Genomic DNA, 23,349 nt, shown 5'->3' on the forward strand with positions numbered 1-23,349 from the left:
GTGTTATAGCAGGTGAATCAAGTGAGGTATCCAGAGCACAGCCTTGTCCCGATTTCTTGGATGAGTTTCAGGTGGTGCAGCTTGAGGACGTTGACAAGGTGCTTGGACAGGTTTGTGCAACCACTTCTGTGCTGGATCCTTGCCCTTCTTGGCTAGCAGGGATGGAACAGCTGGCTGGGCCAGGGAAGTGATTAATGCCTCTCTGCAACAGGATGTGGTCCCTGGCCGCCTGAACGAGGCAGTAGTGAGACCACTCCTGAAGAGGCCCTCCCTGGACCCAGAAAATCTTAATAACTATAGGCCAGTAGCAAATGTTCCATTCCTGGGCAAGGTCCTGGAACGAGTGGTTGCGGGCCAGCTCCAGACACTCTTGGATGAGACCGATTATCTGGATCCATTTCAGTCGGGTTTCAGGCCTGGTTTTGGCACTGAAACAGCCTTGGTTGCCCTGTATGATGACCTTTGTCAGGAGAGAGACAGGGGGAGTGTGACTCTGTTGATTCTCCTTGATTTCTCAGCGGCTTTCGATACCATAGACCATGGTATCCTTCTGGGGAGACTGGCTGAGTTGGGAGTGGGAGGTACTGCATTGCGGTGGTTCCACTCCTACTTGGCAGGTCACCTCCAGAAGGTGGTGCTTGGGGAACATTACTCGGCACCCTGGACTCTCCAGTATGGGTTTCTGCAGGGGTCAGTTCTGTCCCCCATGCTGTTCAACATCTACATGAAACTGTTGGGTGCGGTTATCTGGAGCGTTGGAGTGCATTGCCATCAGTATGCTGATGACACGCAGCTCTATTTCTCCTTTTCATCTTCTTCAGGTGAGGCTGTCAATGTGCTGCACCAGTGCCTGGCTGCAACAATGGACTGGATGAGAGCTAATAAACTGAGGCTCAATCCAGACAAGACTGAGATGCTGCTAGTGGGTGGTTCTTCTGACTGGATGGTGGATGTCCAACCTGTCCTGGATGTGGTTGCACTCCCCCAAAGGAGCAGGTTCATAGCTTGGGGGTTCTCCTAGAACCATCTCTGTCACAGGTTGTACCTCTTCATCACTGTACAGAAGGAATACAGCAGGAATACAGAAGGAATACAGCAGGAATATTTTTATTCGTTTTATTTTCTTCTCTTTAACTTTTAATGTTAGTTCGTTGTTCAAAATGTGCACTTAGTTTTATGCCCTGGAAAGTTTGTTATGTCCTGTTAGAGCCTACCTTTTAAAAACAATACAATATTTTCAGTGTGCAACTGGAGTCAGTGTGGCATATTAGCTCACTAGTTGAGTTTGTATTTGAGAAAACCAGATTCATATCTCTGTTTAGTTGTTAATCATAATCTCGGTGACTAACTTCAACAGACACAATCAGAGTAGCTCCAGCTCAAGCCTTCATGAATAGAGATCTGAGGAGATCAAGGAATTTATATAGGGGAGGGTGACCTGACTTTGTCACTCAACAGATCCATTGCCTAGTTCCCAGGTATGCTTCTGGATGGACCTGCTGTCCTGGTGATGTAGGATAGGGAAGCTGTCTTTTTCCTTTGAGTTTGAGGATTGTGGTATCTGATTGTGGTTTCTTCAAGAGGTTATCTCAGCCTATTTGTTCCTGGGTGTAGGATCAGACCAGCTGTAGACTTCTCACCTTTCTGTCACTCTCCATAGCTAGCATTCCATCTCCTCTTTCCTGCCACATTTGAGTGTACTCATGGTTGCTTCTGGAGCAGGCAACAATTACTACTCATATTCAATTAAAGACTATAGCTTGGATCTAAACTTACTGTAAGCCTTCTGTGAATGGAAGGGCTCCTTTCATCCCCAAACAGCTTTGGATCCAGTGGAGATCCTTCTGGCAGAGAAGAGGGAGATGATTGTTGCTGATCCCTGTTCCCCTACTGCCCCCGTACACTATTCAAAGAATCATAGAGTTGGAAGGGTCCTATAAGACAATTGAGTCCAATCCCCTGCTGAATTCAGGAATCCATATTAAAGCATACCCAACATATACTGGAAGATCTCCCAAACCTCTGGAGCAGATTTTCAGATGGCATAAGCATGAGAGGATGAAGATTCAGTAATGTTCACACATTATAGATATAAATGTGTACCTTCAAGAATGAAAAACTCTACTAGTGGGAGGGCTCTCCCTGTTGGAAGGAGAATACACATATTGGAAACAGAACTCCAGATTGGAATCTAGCTTCTTCTACTTCCTAGGTTAGCCTTTCCCAACCTTTTGTGTCCCAGATGTTGCTGGAGTACATTTCCCATAATTCCTGACTATTGGCCATGCTAGCTGGGGCTGACGGGAGTTGTAGACCAGCAACATCTGGGGACCCAAAGGTTGGAAAAGTCTGTGACCTAAGCCTTCAATACTGGATATATTGGCTGAGTCTTCTAGCACTGGATGTGAAGCACCTTTGTTATGGTCCTGTATATCGCACACTGACTAATAAACAATTTTTAGCATCAATAAATCATCTGGTTTCTACAGAATCTTAATCCAGCAGAAGAATGAGTACTCACTGAAGGAAGAAGAATATATTATACAGCCACAAGAGTGGCTGTATACTATAGCCAGTGTGGATTCTGCACATTCTGCAATGTTAAATTGAAAATAGCCCCCCATGCCATTCTGATGCTTCCCATAAGCTCATTGGAAAACAAAACCTTACAAAACTTATAGTCCTGAACTCAGAAACGCTTGCTTAACAACCCTGTACATTTTCAGGGCGATACACAAAACAGTCAGAGAGAATACGGAGTTCAAAGCCTAAAAGAGAGAAAAAATCCTGAGAGTCCTTTTGGACATTTTTCTGTCAGAGTTCTCATAATCTGTTGAAATTCATTAAAAATCAGCCATGTTCACAGAATACCTGTAATCCAATTACTGACCTTGCCCCATACTCTGACCTTCATCTTCTGCAGTTTAAAAGTTTAAAAAAATGCCTGGCTGATTTTTAATTAATTTAAGAGATGGTGGCTTGAACCCAATGATAGTGTCGGGCATGCTCAGTAAGAACCAACTGTGAGTGATCTAAAAGCCAGACTCACATCTATGCAGCTTGCCTAATCAGGGAGCCACATGCAGACCAGACTTTGATTTCACTTGAGACAGTCATGGTTTCCCCCAAAGAATTCTGGGAAGTGTAGTTTGTGAAGGGTGCTGAGAGGAGATTCCTATTCCACTGACAGAACTTCAGCCACTCTGAAGGTCTGTGAAGGGAACAAGGCATTTCCTAGCAACTGTCAGCACACATCACTAACTACACTTCCTAGGATTCTTTGAGAGAAGCCATGACTATCTAAAGTGAAATAAAGGCCTGGTATGGATGTGGCCAGGGACAGCTTTGGTTTAAATTTGGGTGGGAGGCTACACGTGCCTGCTGTAGAATTAAAAGGTGGTGGAAACGTTGAAAAGCAATGATACTGTTCACAAGGTTTTCCTTTTGGAAAGGTAAGGGACTTCCCCTGTGCCCAGTGTCCAGCAACCCAATTTCCTCCTCCTCCCCTCCCTCCCCTCCCCCAGGTCAGTGTTGGACTATGACCTGGGAGACCAGGGTTCAAATCCCCACATAGCCGTGAAGCTCACTGTGTGGCCTTGGGCCTCTCAGCTACAGAGGAAGGCAATGGTAAAACCATCTCTGAATACCATTTACTGTGAAAACCCTACTCACCGGGTCTCCATAAATCAGGATCGACTTGAAGGCAGTCCATTTCCATTTTCAAACATGATTGCACAGAAATAAATCCCAGTGAACTCAAAAAGTATGCAAATGATCACATCCACCCTCCCTTCTCCACCCTCCTATCCCCTCCCTCTTGCCCTTTCCCTCCCCCTTCCTTAGCCCATCCCTACCCACCCCATCCCCTTCCAATTTTTTCCTTCCCCTTGCCCCTCCCCCTCCCCTTCCTCCTCCCCCTCCCCTTCCTCCTCCCCCTCCCCTTCCTCCTCCCCACGGCCAGTTTTACCTATCTTAAGCATGATTGCATGGGAGTAAATACCATTGAACTCTATAAGCTTGGAAATGATCAAACCTCCCCTCCCCTTCCCCTTCCTTTGCCCCCTCCAATCCACTCCTTCCTCCTCCCCCATGGTCAGTTTTACCTATCCTAACCATGATTGCATGGGAGTAAATCCCATTGAACTCAATAAGCATGTAAATGATCAGACCTGGCTTTCACGTCCTTACCCCTTTCTCATCCCCTCCCTTCCCTCAGAGGCACGTTACCAAATTCTTCCAAGCTACACAGGAAGTGGATTGGACTGTGAAAGACCAACCCAAATTGTGTTTGCCTTCTGAAAAAATTGTAGGGCAGTACAATATCTCAGAGAGGAGGTCAGGTATCCTGCTCCCGTGGTGCATTCACTATAGCCGCCCAATTTCCCTGCTTTTTAGAGTTTGATAGCAATATCTGTTGGCTGTAGGTATGTTCTTAAACCACAAGGTTTTTTGCATATTGTTGTTGTTGTTGTTATGTGCCTTCAAGTCGATTACGACTTATGGCAACCCTATGATTCAGTGACCTCCAAGAGCATCTGTCATGAACCACCCTGTTCAGATCTTGTAAGTTCAGGTCTGTGGCTTCCTTTATGGAATAAATCCATCTCTTGTTTGGCCTTCCTCTTTTTCTACTCCCTGCTATTTTTCCCAGCATTATTGTCTTTTCTAGTGAATCATGTCTTCTCATTATGTGTCCAAAGTATGATAACCTCAGTTTCATCATTTTAGCTTCTAGTGACAGTTCAGGTTTAATTGGTTCTAACACCCAATTATTTGTCTTTTTCGCAGTCCATGGTATGCGCAAAGCTCTCCTCCAACACCACATTTCAAATGAGTTGATTTTTCTCTTATACACTTTTTTCACTGTCCAACTTTCACATCCATACATAGAGATCGGGAATACCATGGTTTGAATGATCCTGACTTTGGTGTTCAGTGATACATCTTTGCATTTGAGGACCTTTTCTAGTTCTCTCACAGCTACCCTCACCAGTCCTAACCTTCTTCTGATTTCGTGGCTATTGTCTCCATTTTGGTTAATGACTGTGCTGAGGTATTGATAATCCTTGACAAGTTCAATGTCCTCATTGTCAGCTGTAAAGTTACATAAATCTGTTGTCATTACTTTAGTCTTTTTGCTGTTGAGCTGTAGTCCTGCTTTTGTGCTTTCCTCTTGAACTCATCAGCATTCGTTTCAAATCATTACTGGTTTCTGCTAAGAGTATGGTATCGTCTGCATATCTTAAATTATTGATATTTCTCCCTCCAATTTTCACCCCTGCTTCATCTTGGTCCAATCCCGCTTTCCATATGATATGTTCTGCGTACTTATTAAACAAATAGGGTGATAAAATACACCCCTGCCTCACACTCTTTCCGATGGGGAACCAATCGGTTTCTCCATATTCTGTCCTACAGTAGCCTGTTGTCCAGAGTATAGGTTGCACATCAGGACAATCAGATGCTGTGGCACCCCCATTTCTTTTAAAGAATTCCATCGTTTTTTCATGATCCACACAGTCAAAGGCTTTGCTGTAATCTATAAAGCACAGGGTGATTTTCTTCTGAAATTCCTTGGTCCGTTCCATTATCCTACGTATGTTTGCCATATGATCTCTGGTGCCTCTTCCCTTTCTAAATCCAGCTTGGACGTCTGGCATTTCTCGCTCCATATGTGGTAATATATGGGAATAGCCTTTGTTATAGAATCTTGAACATTACTTTACTTAAGGCAATAGTTCGATAATTACTGCATTCTCTGGGATCCCCTTTCCTTGGAAGTAGGATATATATTGAACACTTCCTATTAGTGAATATTATAAGTGAATATTATAAGTGAATAAGTGTGGCTCCTGAAACAAATGTTGGGTATATTTTAATGTGTATGATTTTATTTGGTGATTAACCTTTCCCTGTTCTGTGTAACTTTTTATTTTGTTTTGTTTTTTGTTTTAGAGCCTAATGATCCACTTCCAGTTCTTTTGATTGCAAACTCTGATACTATTGAGGCCCTGTATCTAAATGGAACTAAGGCATCTACCTTTGGCTTTGTGAGAGGAAGTGGAATTCAAACATTGGATTTTATATACAGCACGAACACAGTTTGTTGGATTGAATCAAGGGAATCTTCAAGTCAGTTGAAATGCATTCATACATCAATAACTGGGATGCTAACAGATGAATGGATTATCAGTACAATTCCTCATCTTCACAGTAAGTATTTTGTTTGAGAAATTAACTTTTAGCAAAATGATAAGAGCCTCTGCTTTTTTTTAGCAGTCTTTCTTAGATTTAAAGCTATTATACAAATGTACCATCTTAAAGTGGCCGTTGGTCAACAGAAGGCTACCATATCGAAAGTCCTGCCATATCTAAAGCTGCCATATCTAAAGACCTGCCCATAGAAACAATGGAAGGGAAAGGTGGGGGTGGAGAGAGGGATTTTGATATATTTAGGGGCAACTCTAAATTTCTTCCTCATTTGGGTGTGTGTGAGGGAACCTAGATGGATACCAGCCATTTCCTCATTCTCCCTTTTTGGCCGTAACTAAGTTGAGAGCTCCTTCAGGGTGATCAGGGTATCAGAGATTTCACTAGCAATGGGGAGGGAGAAATCTGGTATTACTTACTTTACTTTATTAAGAATTGCAGGGCCATAGGCCAACACAAGTGCATAAAACAGGTACAGTAAAATTTATATAGATTTAAAACAAAATGTTAAAACAGACGACGAATCCCTAACTATTACATGAATACAACCCATCTATTTCATAAGACGGATTATAATTAGCTCGAAGTTTTCGTGCAGCAATTGCGAACAAGGATACATTGTAGGTCACCTCCAAATTGGAGTCAGACAATAGGAAGGTTATTTTGTCCTCTACTGAATTAAGCAAGTAGGTATCTGTCCATTTCCAAAGGAATCTGGATCTGGGATTTTTATAGATTGGACAGTAAAACATTACGTGAGGAAGGTCCTCCGCCATATTAGAGCCACAAATACAGAACCTTTGATCCTTGGGGATTCCAGAGATCCGGCCCTCTCTATCGGCGTTAGGGAGAGAGAAAAAACGTAGAGCAGTAAAAGCCTGTCTAAGTGCGAGAGGGAGGGGATGTATAAGGTATAAGGAACATTGGTAGTCAAACTTAAACCTCCAAAACCAAGGGGCAACCTTAGAGTTGATTAAAGCTAGTCTGTCTAAATTCATAGAGTGGAGAAAGACAACCTCACGGAGCCAGTTGTTATTTGGAATTGAGGTAAATTCCTGTAGAGAGATATGATATCTATGTATCAGATCATCTAATTTACAACCCCATAAATTGAAGGAAAAGGGGTGATTGAGACAGAGTTTTAGGATTTCCCTGCCTTGGAGTGCATAGGTAGATCTAAAGAATTTCATGAGGGTAAGATGTAAATGTGCACACAGCGGGGGGAGGCCTATCTCTGCCCGTAGCATTGCTGCTGATGTACCCGGAGGAAGGGACAATAAGCGCCTAAGAAAATTGTTTTGGATAGACTCTAGGAAGGTTATATTCCTATTGTCCCATCCCCAAACGGAGACTCCGTACATTATCTGTGGGAGCACCTTAGCTTTAAAGATTTTTAAGGCTGGAAGGATCTGATTACCGCCTGTGGACCGATAAAATTTTAGAATAGCACCCACTGTTTTTGCCGCTAATGATTTAATATATTGAAGATGGCATTTCCACGAGAGAGTATCCGAGAAGTATACTCCCAAATATTTATACTCTCGGGACTGCTCTATCTGATGATCTGCCATATGCCAACGGTGGCCTTCGAATCTCTTCCCAAAGACTAAGACTTTCGTTTTATCGTAATTTATTTTCAGCCTTTCTCCAATACAAAAGGACTGTAGGTTTCTCAGCAGCTTCCGTAGTCCAATGGGAACTAAGGAAAGAAGGACCATATCGTCGGCGTACAACAACACCGACACTTTCCTTTGCCCAATGGAAGGTGGAAAATATTGAGGGCCAGATAGAGCGGGGATGATGTTATTTAAGAACAGGTTGAAAAGCAGAGGAGCTAAAAGACAACCTTGCTTAACACCCCTCTCTACCGCTATCGGTTCAGACAGAGCTCCAGAATGGTTTGTTCTAACTAAGGCATAGGTGTTATTATATAGAGCTCTAATAAGGAATAAAAGACGAGGGTCAATATTCAAGTTGAACAGTTTAAGCCATAGGGCATTCCTGTCTACCAAGTCGAAAGCTGCGGCCAAGTCGACGAAAGCAGCATATAGATGTTTTGTGGGACCGGCGATGCTTTGTTTTGCCAAGAAGTGGAGAGTTAGGCAGTGGTCAATTGGGGAAGAACCTTTTCGAAAGCCGACTTGTTCAGGGTGGATAATCTGGTAAGATTCCACCCAGTCTACAAGCTTATTGAGAAGAAATTTACTGTAGAGCTTGGAGGCAACATCCAACAAACTGATCAGACGAAAATTTGAAGGTATGGAGGGATCACCTTTTTTATAAATAGGGATAATAATATTACATCTCCACCCTTCAGGTATTATACCAGAGTCGTTTATTCTAGTGAATAAACTTGCCAAGAAGGGGGCCCACCATTCAGGAAATTGTTTGAAAACTTCAGGGGGAAGAAAATCTTCTCCCGGAGATTTTCCGTTTTTCAGTGAGTCAATGAGGAGTCTGATTTCTTGAGCTTTAACAGGGGGCCACGTCAGCGTGTTCGTAATGTCCAGGTCAAAAGGGATGTTATGTGGTGTCGTGGGTGGAGAAAAAAGTCCAAGATAATGGGCATACCAAGTTGAGGCCGGAATGTGCTCCACCTTAGAGGAAGTAATAAAATGAGACCCAGCCTTTACCAATTGCCAAAATTGGCGCTCTTGGTTTTCGGAAATAGCGTTGATTAATCGCTGCCAGCGGGATTCTGCGAAATCTATTTTTTTTTGTCTGAGAAGGCTTCTATAAGAGGCCTTCTTTAATTTAGAGAGAGAGAGAGATTGTTGAGTCGGAAATTTAAGGGACAGGGAGACAGAGGCCTTAAGCTTTTTTTTTGCTGTTCTGCACTCTTGGTCAAACCAAGAGCGTGTGTGGTTTTTTCTAGGGGGGGCGTTGTTTTTATAGGTAAGGTAAGGCCTAAGTATAGAGAGAACTGTTTGAAAGGCTAATAAGGGGTCTAAAGATTCATCGAGGACTTCCTGGCGGATTGATTGAAGGGTGTTGCTCCCAAATAAGGATGCAAGAAAAGGACTTAACTTCTCTGACCAATAAACTCTTCTCTCTACCACGGAAGGCCCCGCAAGGGGCAAGAGGGAAATATTACTCTTGGAGATCTTAAGTCTTAGAAGGAGAGGAAAATGATCACTCTCTGTCCTGAGTTCGACTTTAAAATCAGTGATATCCAATAACAGCGTTTGGGACACTAACATGTAGTCAATTAGGCTTACTCCGTGAGTTGACCAGTAAGTATAAGAACCAAAAGAAAGGCCAAATGAGGAGCCATTCAAAATTTCCAGTGTGTGTAATAGGGCAAGTTCGATCAGCAAAGGGCCCTGTTTATTTGACTTTAGGTCTTGCAGGCACTTATGATGAGAGACATTTTGAGAGAGGGGATCCTGATTAGAGGAGTTGATGTTATAGGGCCAAGAGTTGCCTATTCTTGCATTGAAGTCTCCACACAGGAGAATTCTGTCATTCGGAAACTGGGCCTCAAGTTGAGAAAGGGCCTCTTCCAACTTGTCCCATAAAATAGTATAACCAGAGGGTGTATCATAAGAAGGAGGAAAATAAACATTAAAGCAAATCATGGGTTCGTCCCAAAGGCCTCTTATCCTAAGCACCAAACTGAAATTAGAAAGAGTTGAGGAGAGATGTTCAATTGATAGATCCCAGGTGTTTGAGATAAACGTGGTAAGACCCCCACTAGGGCGACCCTTCACAAAGTGCTTGATCGCAGGGCTAGAAAAGGAAAGATAGCCTGAGAGAGTCATCCTATCCAGGGAAGTAGCCCACGTTTCTTGTAAGCAAATGATTGTAAAGCTCTTTAAAAACTCTGTAAAATCAGTGTCTTGACATTTATTCTCCCAGCCGTTTACATTCCAGGAGATAATAGAGATGGGTCAGATGGAACTAATCTCATTGAAAAGTGATGAGGGGGCAATACACCCATTTTGGATTGAAGGTACCATTGGGGATTGCATTAGAGGGTCAGCTAAATGTGGTAGAGTGACTGGGGGAGCATTATGATTAAGAGGTGGGCATAAGTTAGTGACAAGAATGGGATTGGGAGATCCCCTTTCCTCAGGTGACAGAAAGCGCATTTTCGCCCAGAGCCCTGGGGGATCAATTTTCGCACGTTTTGCAAGCTCGTAGGAAGAGTTTTCTGGGATAATTCTATCTAAAATAGGGAAAAGGACAGCTTTCTCCATATTCCTTGTGTCTTTCTCTTGAAGAGAGGACTGGGGGGGTGAAGAGCCCTTCACCGGAACTGATTGAACGTCCTGTTGAACATTAAGAATCGGAGGCTGTCTTATTTTTAAGATCCTAATCGTTGGCTCTAAGTTAACAGTAGGTTTAGATCTTTCTAAGGGAGATAAGGTTCGTTGTATGAGGGCGTTAAGATGGATTTTTAAACGATCAAGTCTATCCAGTATCTCATTCTGATTTACCACCGGTAGTGAGCTAAAAGAATCTATGAGTATTAGCTCTTCCGCAGAAAACGAGTGGTTAGAAAACTGCTTTAACAAAGTTGGTTCTGATGTCTGAATAGCTTTAGGGGCCATGTCCTGGCCAGAAGAAACGTAAGCAAGGTCAATTAGAGGTTCATATGGGAGTGAAGAGTTAGACCGTGAGTGGGGAGAAATTCTAAGTAGTGTGGAACTAGTAAGCAGGGGAACAGGCACTGCTCTATTTTTAAAGAATCTATGAATAGTTATTCCTAGATTAGCTGATGAAGATCTAATGGATAACATTTTATGAGCTGTAAGGCAAGAGGAAAAACGAACCAAGGCACGAGCTTTGATACCATTAAAAAATAAGTATTGAATTTGAAGAATGTCTGAAGGGAAAAGTGCCAATTTTGGTTTGAAAAAATTGCAAAAGTAAGTAATGCGTTCAGATTGCGATTGTAGACCAGGGGGTTTTGGGAAATTTTTGAATATTAACTGTAAAGGGTCCAGAACTAGGTTCCATTGATTAGTCCTATGTAAAGGAGGCGGTTGAGGTCTTAAAAGCACATCGGACCACGGGTCCTGCGGGAGAGCAGATTGTGAAGAAGCCTGCTTCTGAAAAGTAAAAGATATATCAAAAGAATCGGAGATCGGTGAGTGGTTCTCGATCGAAGATTTCTTTACTTGAGAGGGTAGGGGGCTATCTCCTATATATGCCCTATCTGTAGTGATCCGTACGGCATTGGTGTTCCGAGGTAATGGAGCTGAAGGTTTTGACAAGGTAGAGTGTAGAGGGAGTATTGGTTTTGAAGACGCAGTAATGGCGCCCTGACAAGTAAGCTCCGTAACAGCTCCAGAGCTCTGAGGTTATTTTGCCTATTTTCTCCTTTTTGCCATCTTCTCTGAACTTTTCTTAGTCTCAGTCTTATCATAGACTCTTGATTAATGACTTTTGGCTCCTTGCCCTGTGCTGCACTTAGTGGAATTGTGTCGTCTTTTAAGAACCAACCTTTTATCAGCCAAGACCGAAGCTCGAACGGCTAAATTCTCTCTTTATGTTTTACTCATTGACTGTTTTATTTACTTTAATCTTTTTAACCTTTTTATTGTTTCGGCTGGACCATTTTCCATGCAGTGACATTATTAGAAATTTTTATCATTGTTTTACTTTGGAGAGACTCTGCACTCAAAGATACCCCACACTTAAAGGGATACACTCATCTCCAAACTCTCAATTATTCCTGCTAATTTTGGACTTTGAATGGCTTTGACGAGAAACCAAAGGAAGGCACTTGGGATCCCCCTTCAATCCCAACCTTTGAAGAAAATACAGAACAAACAGGAAAAGAAAAAGAAAAAGGGGAAAGTTAAGCTCCTAATCTACCGCATCTTCATATACCTCCTGATATCCGACATACGCCACAACATACGAGGGATTTAAAGGGGCAATTACAAATTACTCAGTTCTTTCTCTCTCCTAACTCAGAGGATATATCGAAGATCCCTCTCCATGATTTTCCTACGAATCACGATTGGTCCATCTTACACCCTTTTTTAAAAGACTCTAGTGAATTTATTTCTAATTCCTCCTCGGCGTTAACTCTGGCAGAAGAAATAGCTTTTGTGGAGTCAGCCTTCGGTAAGAGCTCTACTCCACAGGTTTTATCCATCGAGCCATCCAAGATACCAATGGACGTAAGTGTTAATAACGCCGAATGTTCGACACAAAATACTGCTGACACCTTAACCTCCGGGCCAAATGTGGGCAGCCCATGCATGACATTAAGATCTACTAGGAACAACGAGGGGCAATGCTGCCCTGGCGCGATTGAAGATCACCCCCCTGATGTATCTAAGGATCCCACTCACAAGTCGGTAAACGCAAGTCAGTTAGCAAAAGAAATTAGCCCAGCAGTATTAGGCTGGCTATTTATGCTTGCTTTTGACCTTGACTCCATCAAGTCGTCATTACTCGAAAGTAATCAACTACTATCACTGTTACTTAACTCACTTGGGAGTAAGGACTCTGTTTCGTCAGTTGCCCACCCTTCAGCTCCTACTCTTCCCTCTCCGTCAATGACACAAGAGATGCCAGTAAATAATAAACCTAGGGTTAAATCTGGTTGCTCCAGGAAAAATAAACCCAAACGTAGGCAAAGTCGTGCACAGAACTGTAAGAAAAAGAAACCCTGCAACGTGAAGAACTACAAACATTCTATGGGTATGAAAATGAATTTTAAGAAGTTATTTGCCCTACTGGAAATCTGGTATTGAATCTCCCTTTCTGATAATGGTGCTCTGTCTCTGAATCTGCAGTGGGATATCTAAAATATCCTATTGTCCTCAGGACTTCCTAACAGGTGCCATATGATTGAACCCTCATTTATCTTCCTTCATAAATTTGATTTTTTTTAGTACGCAAGTCTTAGGCAAGGCATACATTTAAATCAATACACTGCCTAATATTATTAGGGTATAGTTTTAGTTTTTAGTTTTAAACAAAGACATTTTTTAAAAAAATTAGGGAAGGGATAAGAGGAATGTTGGATTCTCTGAGTTTTGAGATGAGACAACTTGAGGCTTTTTATTATGAAGGTTGTTTTGATGTCAGTGAATTTGAACATTTATTCTTAAATTGAAAAGTTCACTATTAACAAATGGAACCGAATCACTTTTGGCATAGCAAGTTTTCATTGTTTGATTTAGCTGAGTCACTTTGGGGACGAAGTCATTTAATGTTTTTAAGGAATTTAATAAAGGCAGTAAGGGCATTAACATATGAGAAGGCTGGGCTGCCTTGTCACCATGTATAAGCTATTCATTATATCAATATGTCACAGAGCAGCTGCAGTTTGATGTGATGGTCTATGCATTCACCATGACCATTCTGGAGTTGATGCTGAAGTCTAAATATTCTTAGCATGCATAATTACATAAAAACTCTGTCACACTATATAAGCAAAAATAATGAACTAATTGGAGAATGCTTGCATATTTGTCACTGTATGTTGTTCCAGAGACAGTCTTTCTGGGCTTTTTTTCAACTTGTTTTCAGACCATGCACTGGCATTCCCTTGCATTCTCCTTGCCCCACCCCATCAAAATAAAAAATGACAATATTATTCCCATTGTATTGAACTTTGAAGATCAATAATAATGGAAATTAAAGTAAGAAAAAGTCTCCCCTCCCTTTAATATGAACTCAGGTTTTGCTCAGTCACAAAGGAAATTGATTGTAACCAAAAGAAAGATGAGAAAATGCATGTAATGAGCCATTGAGATCAAGAGTGTGGCTCAATAACTGACACCTGAAAATGTTTAACAAAGCAAGAAAAGCCTGAATGTGTAATGCAGAACTAAAATGAGTGCAAAATTGCCTCGTTATTTATCCTGAAACTTTCTCAATAACTGATTTTCAGGCTCCTGTTCAGTAGAATCCTTAATGGGAGGAAACTAAAAATGGTCTGGTTAAATGTGAAAAAATGTGTAGTAATTTAACATCTTCAGTTAAAAGGAGACAAGCCCTTCCTAAGGGGTCACTTTCAGGTATCCTACATCCCATGAAACTAGTTATTTTAGGTATATGCAGATTTCTGTTGTGATTGTCTGTGTCTTATTGTCAAAGACAGTCCACCACATGGATGCAGAATGTGGTGTTACAGATAAGTCAGTGAGACTTCAAAGAAAGGCACACATCTTGCAGAAGTATATGAAAACATTGTTTTTGAAGAATTCACCTTGGAAAACTATCCCCCTCAAGGTTCTAAGTTCACAATAACTAGTGCCACTGTTAAGAGCACTGATATAATGTAATTTCAGAATCCTGCTAAAGTTCAGATCTATGAGAAGAAGCAGGGCATAGCAGCTTGAATTCTTAACACCAGACTGCCCTGGGCCTGAGTTGTCATATTCCCTAACTGGGTTGTCATATTTCCTTCCTATGCAGGCAACGCAGGCTTAAATAGGCTCACCTGCCCCACCTCCTACGTTATTGCATCAGTGTGCTGTGCGTGCACATTTGCCATCACCCAAGATGGCAGTGGGAGCATCAACCCCTTAGGAATGCCCCTGCTGCCATCTTCGGTGATGGCAGGCATGTGCATGCAATGCACTGATGTGGTGACACATGAGGTAGGTGGGGAGGATGGGCCTGTTTAAGCCCACGCTGCCTGCATAGGGTTTGTTGCCTGGCAGGTGGGACTCCCACTCTGCAATCTGCAGCAGCAAGAGTCACGGGCCATGATCACACAGTTTCTCTCCTTCCTGCCTCCTCATCCCATATGGAGAAAGGAAATGGAGCATTCACAGGGAAGGAAATGGAATGGCATGTGCCACAGGAGAGGGAGAAGTTGAAAAATGGAGTTGACCGCTTGATCATATGTGCGAGTTAAGACCATGCTGTCTGTATGAATGGGACAAAGTGTGTGTGTGGGAAAGCAATTGAGTAGTACAAATTTGCCTGGGTTAGTAAGCTTACTGTGTACATACCTGCATGCATATGTGAGTGCAATACCTAGGAGTTAGGGTTACCAGGTCTCCAGTTTTTGGCCGGAGTTTCCAGTTTTTGGGGGTCCCCTCTGGTTCTCCAGCTAGCACCCCTTAATCTCCAGACTCTCAGCTTCAATTTTTTAAAAAAGTTTCTAGGTGGTCTGGTTCCCGAGATATACACCAAAACGTCAACCGCCCCGCGCAACTGTTAAATCTGTTTTACAGATCTTTATAACAGCTCCTAGCTCTAACTACAATTCCCATCAGCCCAATCCAGTGGCCATGCTGGCTGGGGCTGATGGGAGTTGTAGTTTTAAAAAGTAACTTTTCCAAGCTCTGGCTCTAATCCCACCCTTTCAGGATTGTAGCCAATAAATGAAGCCAGGGTTGTGACTTGTGGATCCAGGCATGACTAGGCTTAATTTCAACATCAGAAAATGGTGGCGTTGAGATTTTGCAGTTTGTGTAAGTAATATGGCTTAAAGTTTTTTTTTCTCTTGTGTTCAAGAGTCAGACCATGGGCCATGAAATATGAAAGTATTTAATCCAATACTTGCTTTCCATGTACCTGGAGTAAACCCCATTGAACTCCATTAGGACTTACTTTTGAGTAGACATGGTTAGGATTGTGCTGTAAATTAGTGGGACTTTTGAGTAAACATAGCACAGACTTGTGTTTGTGTTGTAAATCTTTCTCTTCCCTCCAATCCTATTTTTAAAGCAATTAGGCAGGGTTTACCTAGGTATCACAGTTTTTATTATGTACGAAACGAATACTGATTTTTTTAAAAAAAATGTTCCTCAATGAGCAACTGGTTTGACAATAAACTATTATATGGGGTGTATTTTTATACCTGCAAGTGTGTGTGTGTGTGTGTGTGTGTGTATGGAGCCTTTCCAACAACCCTGTGAGCAGAGCTTGGAAAAGTTACTTTTTTGAACTACAACTCCCATCAGCCCCAGCCAGTGCTGGCTGGGGCTGATGGGAGTTGTAGTTCAAAAAAGTAACTTTTCCAAGCTCTGCCTGTGAGGTAGGCTTGGTGATTGGAAACAAAGGCAGCTCACAATAAGAAATAAATCCCTTTAAAAAACCAATAACCATAAAACAAGTATAAACAGTTGCAAAACAGCTTAAAGTGGCATGGTTCCAAATTTTGGGTTGGATGAATGAAGTTTATTTTTATTTATTTATTATTTTATTTATATCCCGCTCCTCCTCCCAGTAGGAGCCCAGGGCGGCAAACAAAAGCACTAAAAACACTTTAAAATCATAAAAACAGACTTTAAAATATATTAAACAAAACATCTTTAAAAACATTTTAAAAAGCTTTAAAAACATTTTTTTAAAGAAAAGGTTTAAAAACATTAAAAAGCAATTCCAGCACAGACACAGACTGGGATAAGGTCTCAACTTAAAAGGCTTGTTAAAAGAACAAGTTTCTTATCACTTGAGGGTACAGTTTTCCCTGGTTGAGTAAGTCCCATTGAATACATTGGGACTTGCTTCTGAGTGAACAAACATAGGATTGCACTATAAATACCTTTACAGGTTGTGTAAATAATGAACATATTTGATAGTCATGCGTATATAAATATTTTGTCAAACTGTGTCCCAATAAGTATCCGATTTCACACTATGGGTGTACAACACTTCCTCTGCATTTTAAGTATGCCTTGGGGTGGTCATGGTTCTCCATTGTTTTCATCCTGAGGGGCAGATAGGCTGAGATGGTGAGTAGCCCATGGTCACCCACTACAGTTTATAGCTCATTTCCATTTTGAAAAATTAATTCAAACAATTTACATGCAGGCAAAATGCATTAAGTGGATTCACACAATACGTTTAAAGCACATCCAACTCTCATTTAAAGTGCACGACTTCCCCTAAAGAATCATGGGAAGTGTCGTTTCCCCCTCACAGTTATAGTTCTCACCACTCTTGACAAACTGCAGTTCCCATGATTCTGTGGTGGGATAAATGTGCTTCAAATAGGCGTTGAATGTGCTTTAAATGAATGGTGTGGATCTGCCCTAGGTATGATGTACTTCAAGAGTGAATTGAAAAGAACAATTTTAAAAGTTACTTCTTACTCTTACTCATTTCTCAGACCTCTTTCTGAAGTGAAGGGTCAAATCTGTAAAGATGTTTGGAGCAGCCACGTTAAAAAATAAGGGCAGGGCATTCCAGGCAGGGGGTTGCCAACCCTGCTTAGATATGGATGTCTTTGCAGAGGATCCCTAGTCAAGGTTTACTAACACCACAATCCAAACTATATCTACTCAGAAGTCAGTCCTGTTGAGTTCTATGGGGCTTAATCCCTTAGTAAGTGTGTTTAGAATTGTAGCCTTTAGGGGCATCCATCTTTACTCCCCAATGCTCCCATCTAATATCTCCACAACACTAGGCTCCTTTCTTCCTACAGTGGCCTTCTGGTGACTGGCCTAGCCTGAAGGCACTTAAACCCTTCTTGCTGAAAGCAAGTAGGCTAGATTAAATGTTCCCTACCAAGGCTCCATCTTTTAGCTAAGATTTCTATTTTAATTTCCAATCAGATTTTTGTTAATTGTATGCTGCAAGCAACTGTGATTGATGCTTAATGTATCATGCTTAATCACATCACTGGGGCCCGCCCTGTGACATCACTCAGGGCCACCCTGTGACATCATTAAGGCCTGCCCCATATCATCACTAGGTCCCGCCCCTCAAATCTCAGGTTTTAGGATGCTTCTGACCTGGCAACCCTACTTGGAGTAGGTGCTGAGGTATTTTAAGGTATTTTAAAATTTCCATTTTGAATTTTCCCAGCTTTCCACTTATTTATTTATTTATTACATTTGTATCCTGCCCTTCACTCCAAAAGGAGCCTAGGTCTGACAGAACAAGTGATAAAACAATAAAAAGCATATTAAAAAATAAAATACCTTCAAGACTCAACATTTTCAAAACAGCTTTTAAAAATAATCTTTTAAAAATGTTCCAGATGCAGACTGGGATAAAGGTACATACTTAAAAGTCTTGTTGAAAGAGGAAGGTCGATAACAGACAGTACCTGTCTAATATCTAAGGGGTGGTAATGCCAAAGGGTAGGTGCCACAACACTAAAGGCCCAATGCCTGCATTATGTAGAAAAGACCTCCTGATGATATGATATCTGCAGGAAACCCAGTGATTGACTGGATATATATGTGGTATATCTTGTAATATCTTGATTTTCTGCCTAGTTTTTGGATTGAGACTGCGTTTGCTGTTCCCACCTTGGTAGATGACCTAAGTCAGGAATTGGTAGAGGGTGTGCGTCCCTGTTGGTTGATCACAGGGGTGGGCCAAACTTGCATAATGTAAGAGCCACATACGATAAACTTCAGATGTTTGAGAGCCGCAAGACATGAACAAATATTACACACACATTTTTATTGTTACATGCACATTTTGTTACAAAAATTTTATATAAATATTAAGAAATATATGTACATAATAATATTTATTCATGTATGTAGTTTTTAAACTGTTAATTTGTATTAGTTTCAATAATCACAAAGTACATATGTCATATATATACCAAATGTTTTCAAAATCCTGAATGATTATTGTTTTAATTGAGCATATTTAATACAGTAATGAACTACGGAAACATCTAAGAAAAATATGCAAATAAAAGGGGTAAAAACAGATATTTTAATGATAATTATTTGTCTTAGTAAATATCTGGTCAAAACATGGAGGAAAATATGTAAACCAATAAAATTAGAGATATTTTAATCAGATACCACCTTACAAAATAATAGTCTTATCATAATATTTTTATGACACAAACAAGACATTGCTACAATTATCAGGCTATTTACTGCTAGTAGAGGTCTTATGAGTCTCCATCTTGGCTGTGAGTCATTGAAAATCATCCGGCTGATATGTTGTCAAGGATGTACAAATTAGCTCCGTCTGGTGTTGATTTGTAAGGATAGCATGATGCTTTGACTTCACAAACTTCATTACAGAGTATTACAGCAGTATGTTGTGCTGAAAATTGAGATGAGTCGCACACTGGTTTTCTTCAGTTCAGGATATTTTATTTCTGAAACTTGCTTCCAGTTGGACAACCATCATTGATCACATCAACCATGAATGGATTTACAAGAAAGGCGAAGCAGGGCTTCAGCTTCTGCAAGTCCTCAAACCTGTCTAGGAAATTATCAAGCAGTCCTTGTAATTTATCTTCGTATTCTTCCAGTTTGTGGTCTTTTATTTCAATATCAGGGAATGTATTTACTCTCCTTTTGAGATTGGGAAAGTAACTGAAGTTTCTTGACAATATGTCTCTTTGAAAAACTCTTATTTCATTCTGAAAGCTGAAAATTGTCTGAGTAAGATCAGAAACAATCTTATCCTTCCCCTGGAGTGGCAAGTTGAGAGTTTGTAGATGATTCATTATATCAGTAAGGAACATTAGATCTTGCATCCATTCATCATTTTCCAGTTCAGGATAGAATATTTTCTTTTCTTCAAGAAAAGTAATAATAGGCTCCAACAGATCCACAAACCTATTTAAGACATTGCTGGTTGACAGCCACCTCACAATGCAGTAGAAAGAGACATCACTGGGTTTATCTTCAAGCTCCAGTTCGTCCATAAAATTTTTGAACTGTCGGTGGCTCTTCCCATTTAAGCATATGAAATTGACAATTTCAAGAATAGATTTCATAACATTTTCATACTTGAAGTATCTGGCTGCCAGGTGTTCATGATGAATAATGCAATGAACAGGGAGAAACTCTGGAAAGCTGGGATCATTTTTCATAAGTGCAATTAATCCTGCATTTTTCCCCACCATTGCAGGGGCTCCATCTGTTGCAACACTGATGAGTTTATCCAGTGGAATATCAGCATTTGTTAAGGCTCTGTCAAGTGCATTTTTAATGTCAACACCACGAGTTGTTTCTTTTAGTGCCACTAGATCCAACATCTCTTCTTTCACAGTTACATCAAAGGAAACATAACAAACAAATACCGCCAGTTGTGGGTTGTCTTGTATGTCTGTAGATTCGTCAAGAGCAAAGCGGAATGCAAGGGAATTCTTTAAATCATTTTGCATTTTGCCTGCAACATCAGCACTGATCTGGGAGATACGCCTCTCTGTAGCGTGGCATGAAGCTGGTGTTTGTGCTATTAGTCGCTGAAGTTTTGTGTTATTTGGATCTAACACTGCAACAACTTCAGCTATATTCTTAACAAATTCGCCATCAGAATATCGGCATTTAGCACGAGCAATATTCCCTGATATAACAAAACTAGCTTCAGTCGTTGTATCGGCTTCCTTACTGAACATTGTCAACAGTGTCTGCTGGCTATTTAGTGATGATTTTAACACAGTTAACTTGTTTTTCCGTAATTCTGATTTATTCAGATTCAGAAAGTTTATCGCCAGGCCATAGGCCATCACAACGTTAAAAATCTAATTTTTTTTATAAAATTCTACATTCAGACATATAATTATACAAAACCACTGTCACTAAAATAACATGTTAAAACTCAGTAAATAGCATAATAAAACTATAAAAAACCCATCAGCCATAGAAATCCCTAAAGCCCATGATCTTTCAGTTACTTGGCCCTCAGCTTTTGGGCAGCTAGGGCGAAATGGGCCACCCTATAGGTGACCTTATAATCATTATCAGCAAGAAGAAAAGAAACTGTTTGCTCAACCCCACAAGCTCCTAAGCTCTTAATCAGGGGTTCAAGGTATTTAAATCTTGGATGTGAGTAAAGTGGGCAGTCGAGTAAATAATGGGGCAAATCTTCCTCTTTTCCTGATTGACAAATACACAGCCGCTGGTCCCTCGGAATCTGATGATAGCGGCCAAAAATAATGGCACTAGACATTGTCTGAAATCTAAGGGCTGTGAAAGCATGTCTTAGATGCACAGATAGAAGGTACGACAAGTATTTAGCCCTAAGATGATCAGATTTAAAAGTGCCGTACCACTTTGAGAACTTAGAGTTAGAGATAGCTAACCTGTCCATCCATATACAATATTGTTCTATCTGATCACGGATTTTAAATTTATTCAATAAATTTATTTATTTAATTTATTCAATTTTATTTATTCAATAAAGGGCTGAGATATAATGTGATAATGATGGTATATATTCAGAAATCTCAAGTTCCAGAATGTAGTCGACATGGCCAGATCGAAACAGGCCTTCGCCAAAAAAATGTTTTCCAATTAATTTTTATTCAGATTTTCAAAACCAAAACAATACAAAAAAAACACAGATCAATACAATAAAAAAGGGGAAAAAAGAATAAAAACTATTGACTTCCGATTTGTCGTAGTTCAGCTATAAGTCTATAATATATAACAAGCCTGTCTCTTAATAGATTATAAAATCACCTTCCTCCAGTGGTTATCTTAGTTGGTATCAAATCTCATTAACATCATATCATTTTATTCTTCCACAAAAAGTCAAAGAGAAGTTTCCAATCCTTGAGATATATGTCCATCATTTTTTTTCTAGATAAACATTTCAATTAATCCAACTCATCAAGTCTATTAAGTCCAGTAATTTCAAATCGCTCTTCTTCCATTATCTGTGTTGGTTCCATCTTCCATCTTCCATCTTTACGCACCCAATAATCTTGCTGTCATAGTCATATAATAAGAGTCTGATAGGAATTTCCTTTATCACAGATATTTCTTTGCCATCAATTCCAAACGTATCACTGAAATATTGTTGCAAAGCCGCATCTCTGTTCCTCTTTTTTACAGAATACACTAGCACATCTCTTGAAGGTTTTTCCATTGACACAAAATAGGAATTAATTCTGTTAACTTTCTCCATTTCAAGTTCCATCAAATCCTTCCAGTCCAGGAATTTTTTTGAACCGATAATATCTTTATCTCCAATCTCTTCATCAATTCCTTCAGGGACAGCGCTGAGTTCCAAACCATAATATTTGTCTCCAGGATCCATCACAGCCAGGAAATCCAAATCTTTTTCCAAGTCTATATTTAATCCAATCTCCAAAGTTTGAACCTTGCCTTTAATTTTTCTTTCATCCTTTTTTGGTTTTCCAGATCTATCTTTATTCTCCTTTCTCATAGAATCCTGAATTTCTTTCAGCTCCTGTCTCATTTCGTCAAATTCAATTCTCAATGCTTGTCTATTATTTATTTATTTATTTATTTATTTATTATTTCAATTTATATACCGCCCTTAGCAGAATAGCTCTCAGGGCAGTGAACAAACAAGATAAAATACAATATATCATAATAAAAATCATAAAAACATATACAAACAAACAACAAAAAACACTACAAAAACACAATACGACAAAAATTAAAAATACGGATTAAAAGATTAAAACGGTTAAGAAAATTAAAATGCCTGGGAGCATAAAAAGGTCTTTACCTGGTGCCGAAAAGATAAAAGTGTAGGCGCCAGGCGTATCTCTTCGGGGAGGCTGTTCCACAACTCAGGGGCCACCACAGAAAAGGCCCTAGATCTAGTAACCACCCTCCGGGCTTCCCGATGGGTTGGTACCCGGAGGAGGGCCTTAGATTCTGAACGAAGTGAACGGGTAGGTTCGTATCGAGAGAGGCGTTCCACAAGGTATTGAGGTCCCACGCCATGTAAGGCTTTATAGGTAAGAACCAGCACCTTGAATCTCGCCCGGAAGCAAATAGGAAGCCAGTGCAGACGCGCCAAGACAGGTGTTATATGCGAAGTTCTTGTTTTATTGACTTAATCCCGTTCATTATTTTCTGAAACATATCTAAAGATAAAGTCCCTTCTTGTACATCCATGATCTTCTTAATTGTCATTCTTAAAACCAAAGGAACAAAACTCCTTCAATTTTCAATGTCCCAAGCAAAGAGCAGTTTATTTCTTTATCCAGTTACAAAGGAGTTAATCTTTCAAACCAACTGACGTCACACTCTAGACAGTATGGATTTCCTTATCTCTTATATGCCCAGAAGAGCAAAAACAACTTTAGTTCATAGCATCCAAATAACTAGTTGCAGAAGGAATGAGCAGATTCGTAAAAAAAAAAAAAAAAAAGACCGGAAAAAATAGTCCCAGACATATATTACACAGAAGTCTTATAAATCAAAAAATTACCCAATCAGAAACCCCTCATCCGTTGTAATCTTTATAATGCTGATTTATATGCCAGCTTTTTGCAATAAAAAAAGATAGGCTATTTTTATTTTC

The 23,349-nt window shown here is 40.4% G+C and overlaps 1 protein-coding gene across 1 annotated transcript; it reads right to left on the bottom strand.

Annotated features, from left to right (window-relative positions):
• Positions 1-19,204: 19,204 nt before the first annotated feature.
• LOC133377903 (general transcription factor II-I repeat domain-containing protein 2-like) lies at positions 19,205-20,572 on the bottom strand. Its single transcript, XM_061612702.1, has one exon. It carries the CDS (start codon positions 20,570-20,572, stop codon positions 19,205-19,207), a length of 1,368 nt encoding a protein of 455 aa, XP_061468686.1.
• Between the last annotated feature and the right edge of the window lie 2,777 nt (positions 20,573-23,349).

Source organism: Rhineura floridana, chromosome 2 (assembly GCF_030035675.1).
Source record: "Rhineura floridana isolate rRhiFlo1 chromosome 2, rRhiFlo1.hap2, whole genome shotgun sequence".
Classification (NCBI taxonomy): Eukaryota; Metazoa; Chordata; class Lepidosauria; order Squamata; family Rhineuridae; genus Rhineura; species Rhineura floridana.

Excerpts from the sequence above, each read along its gene's own strand:
- LOC133377903 (XM_061612702.1), bottom strand. The coding sequence starts at position 20,572 with ATGGCCTATGGCCTGGCGATAAACTTTCTGAATCTGAATAAATCAGAA.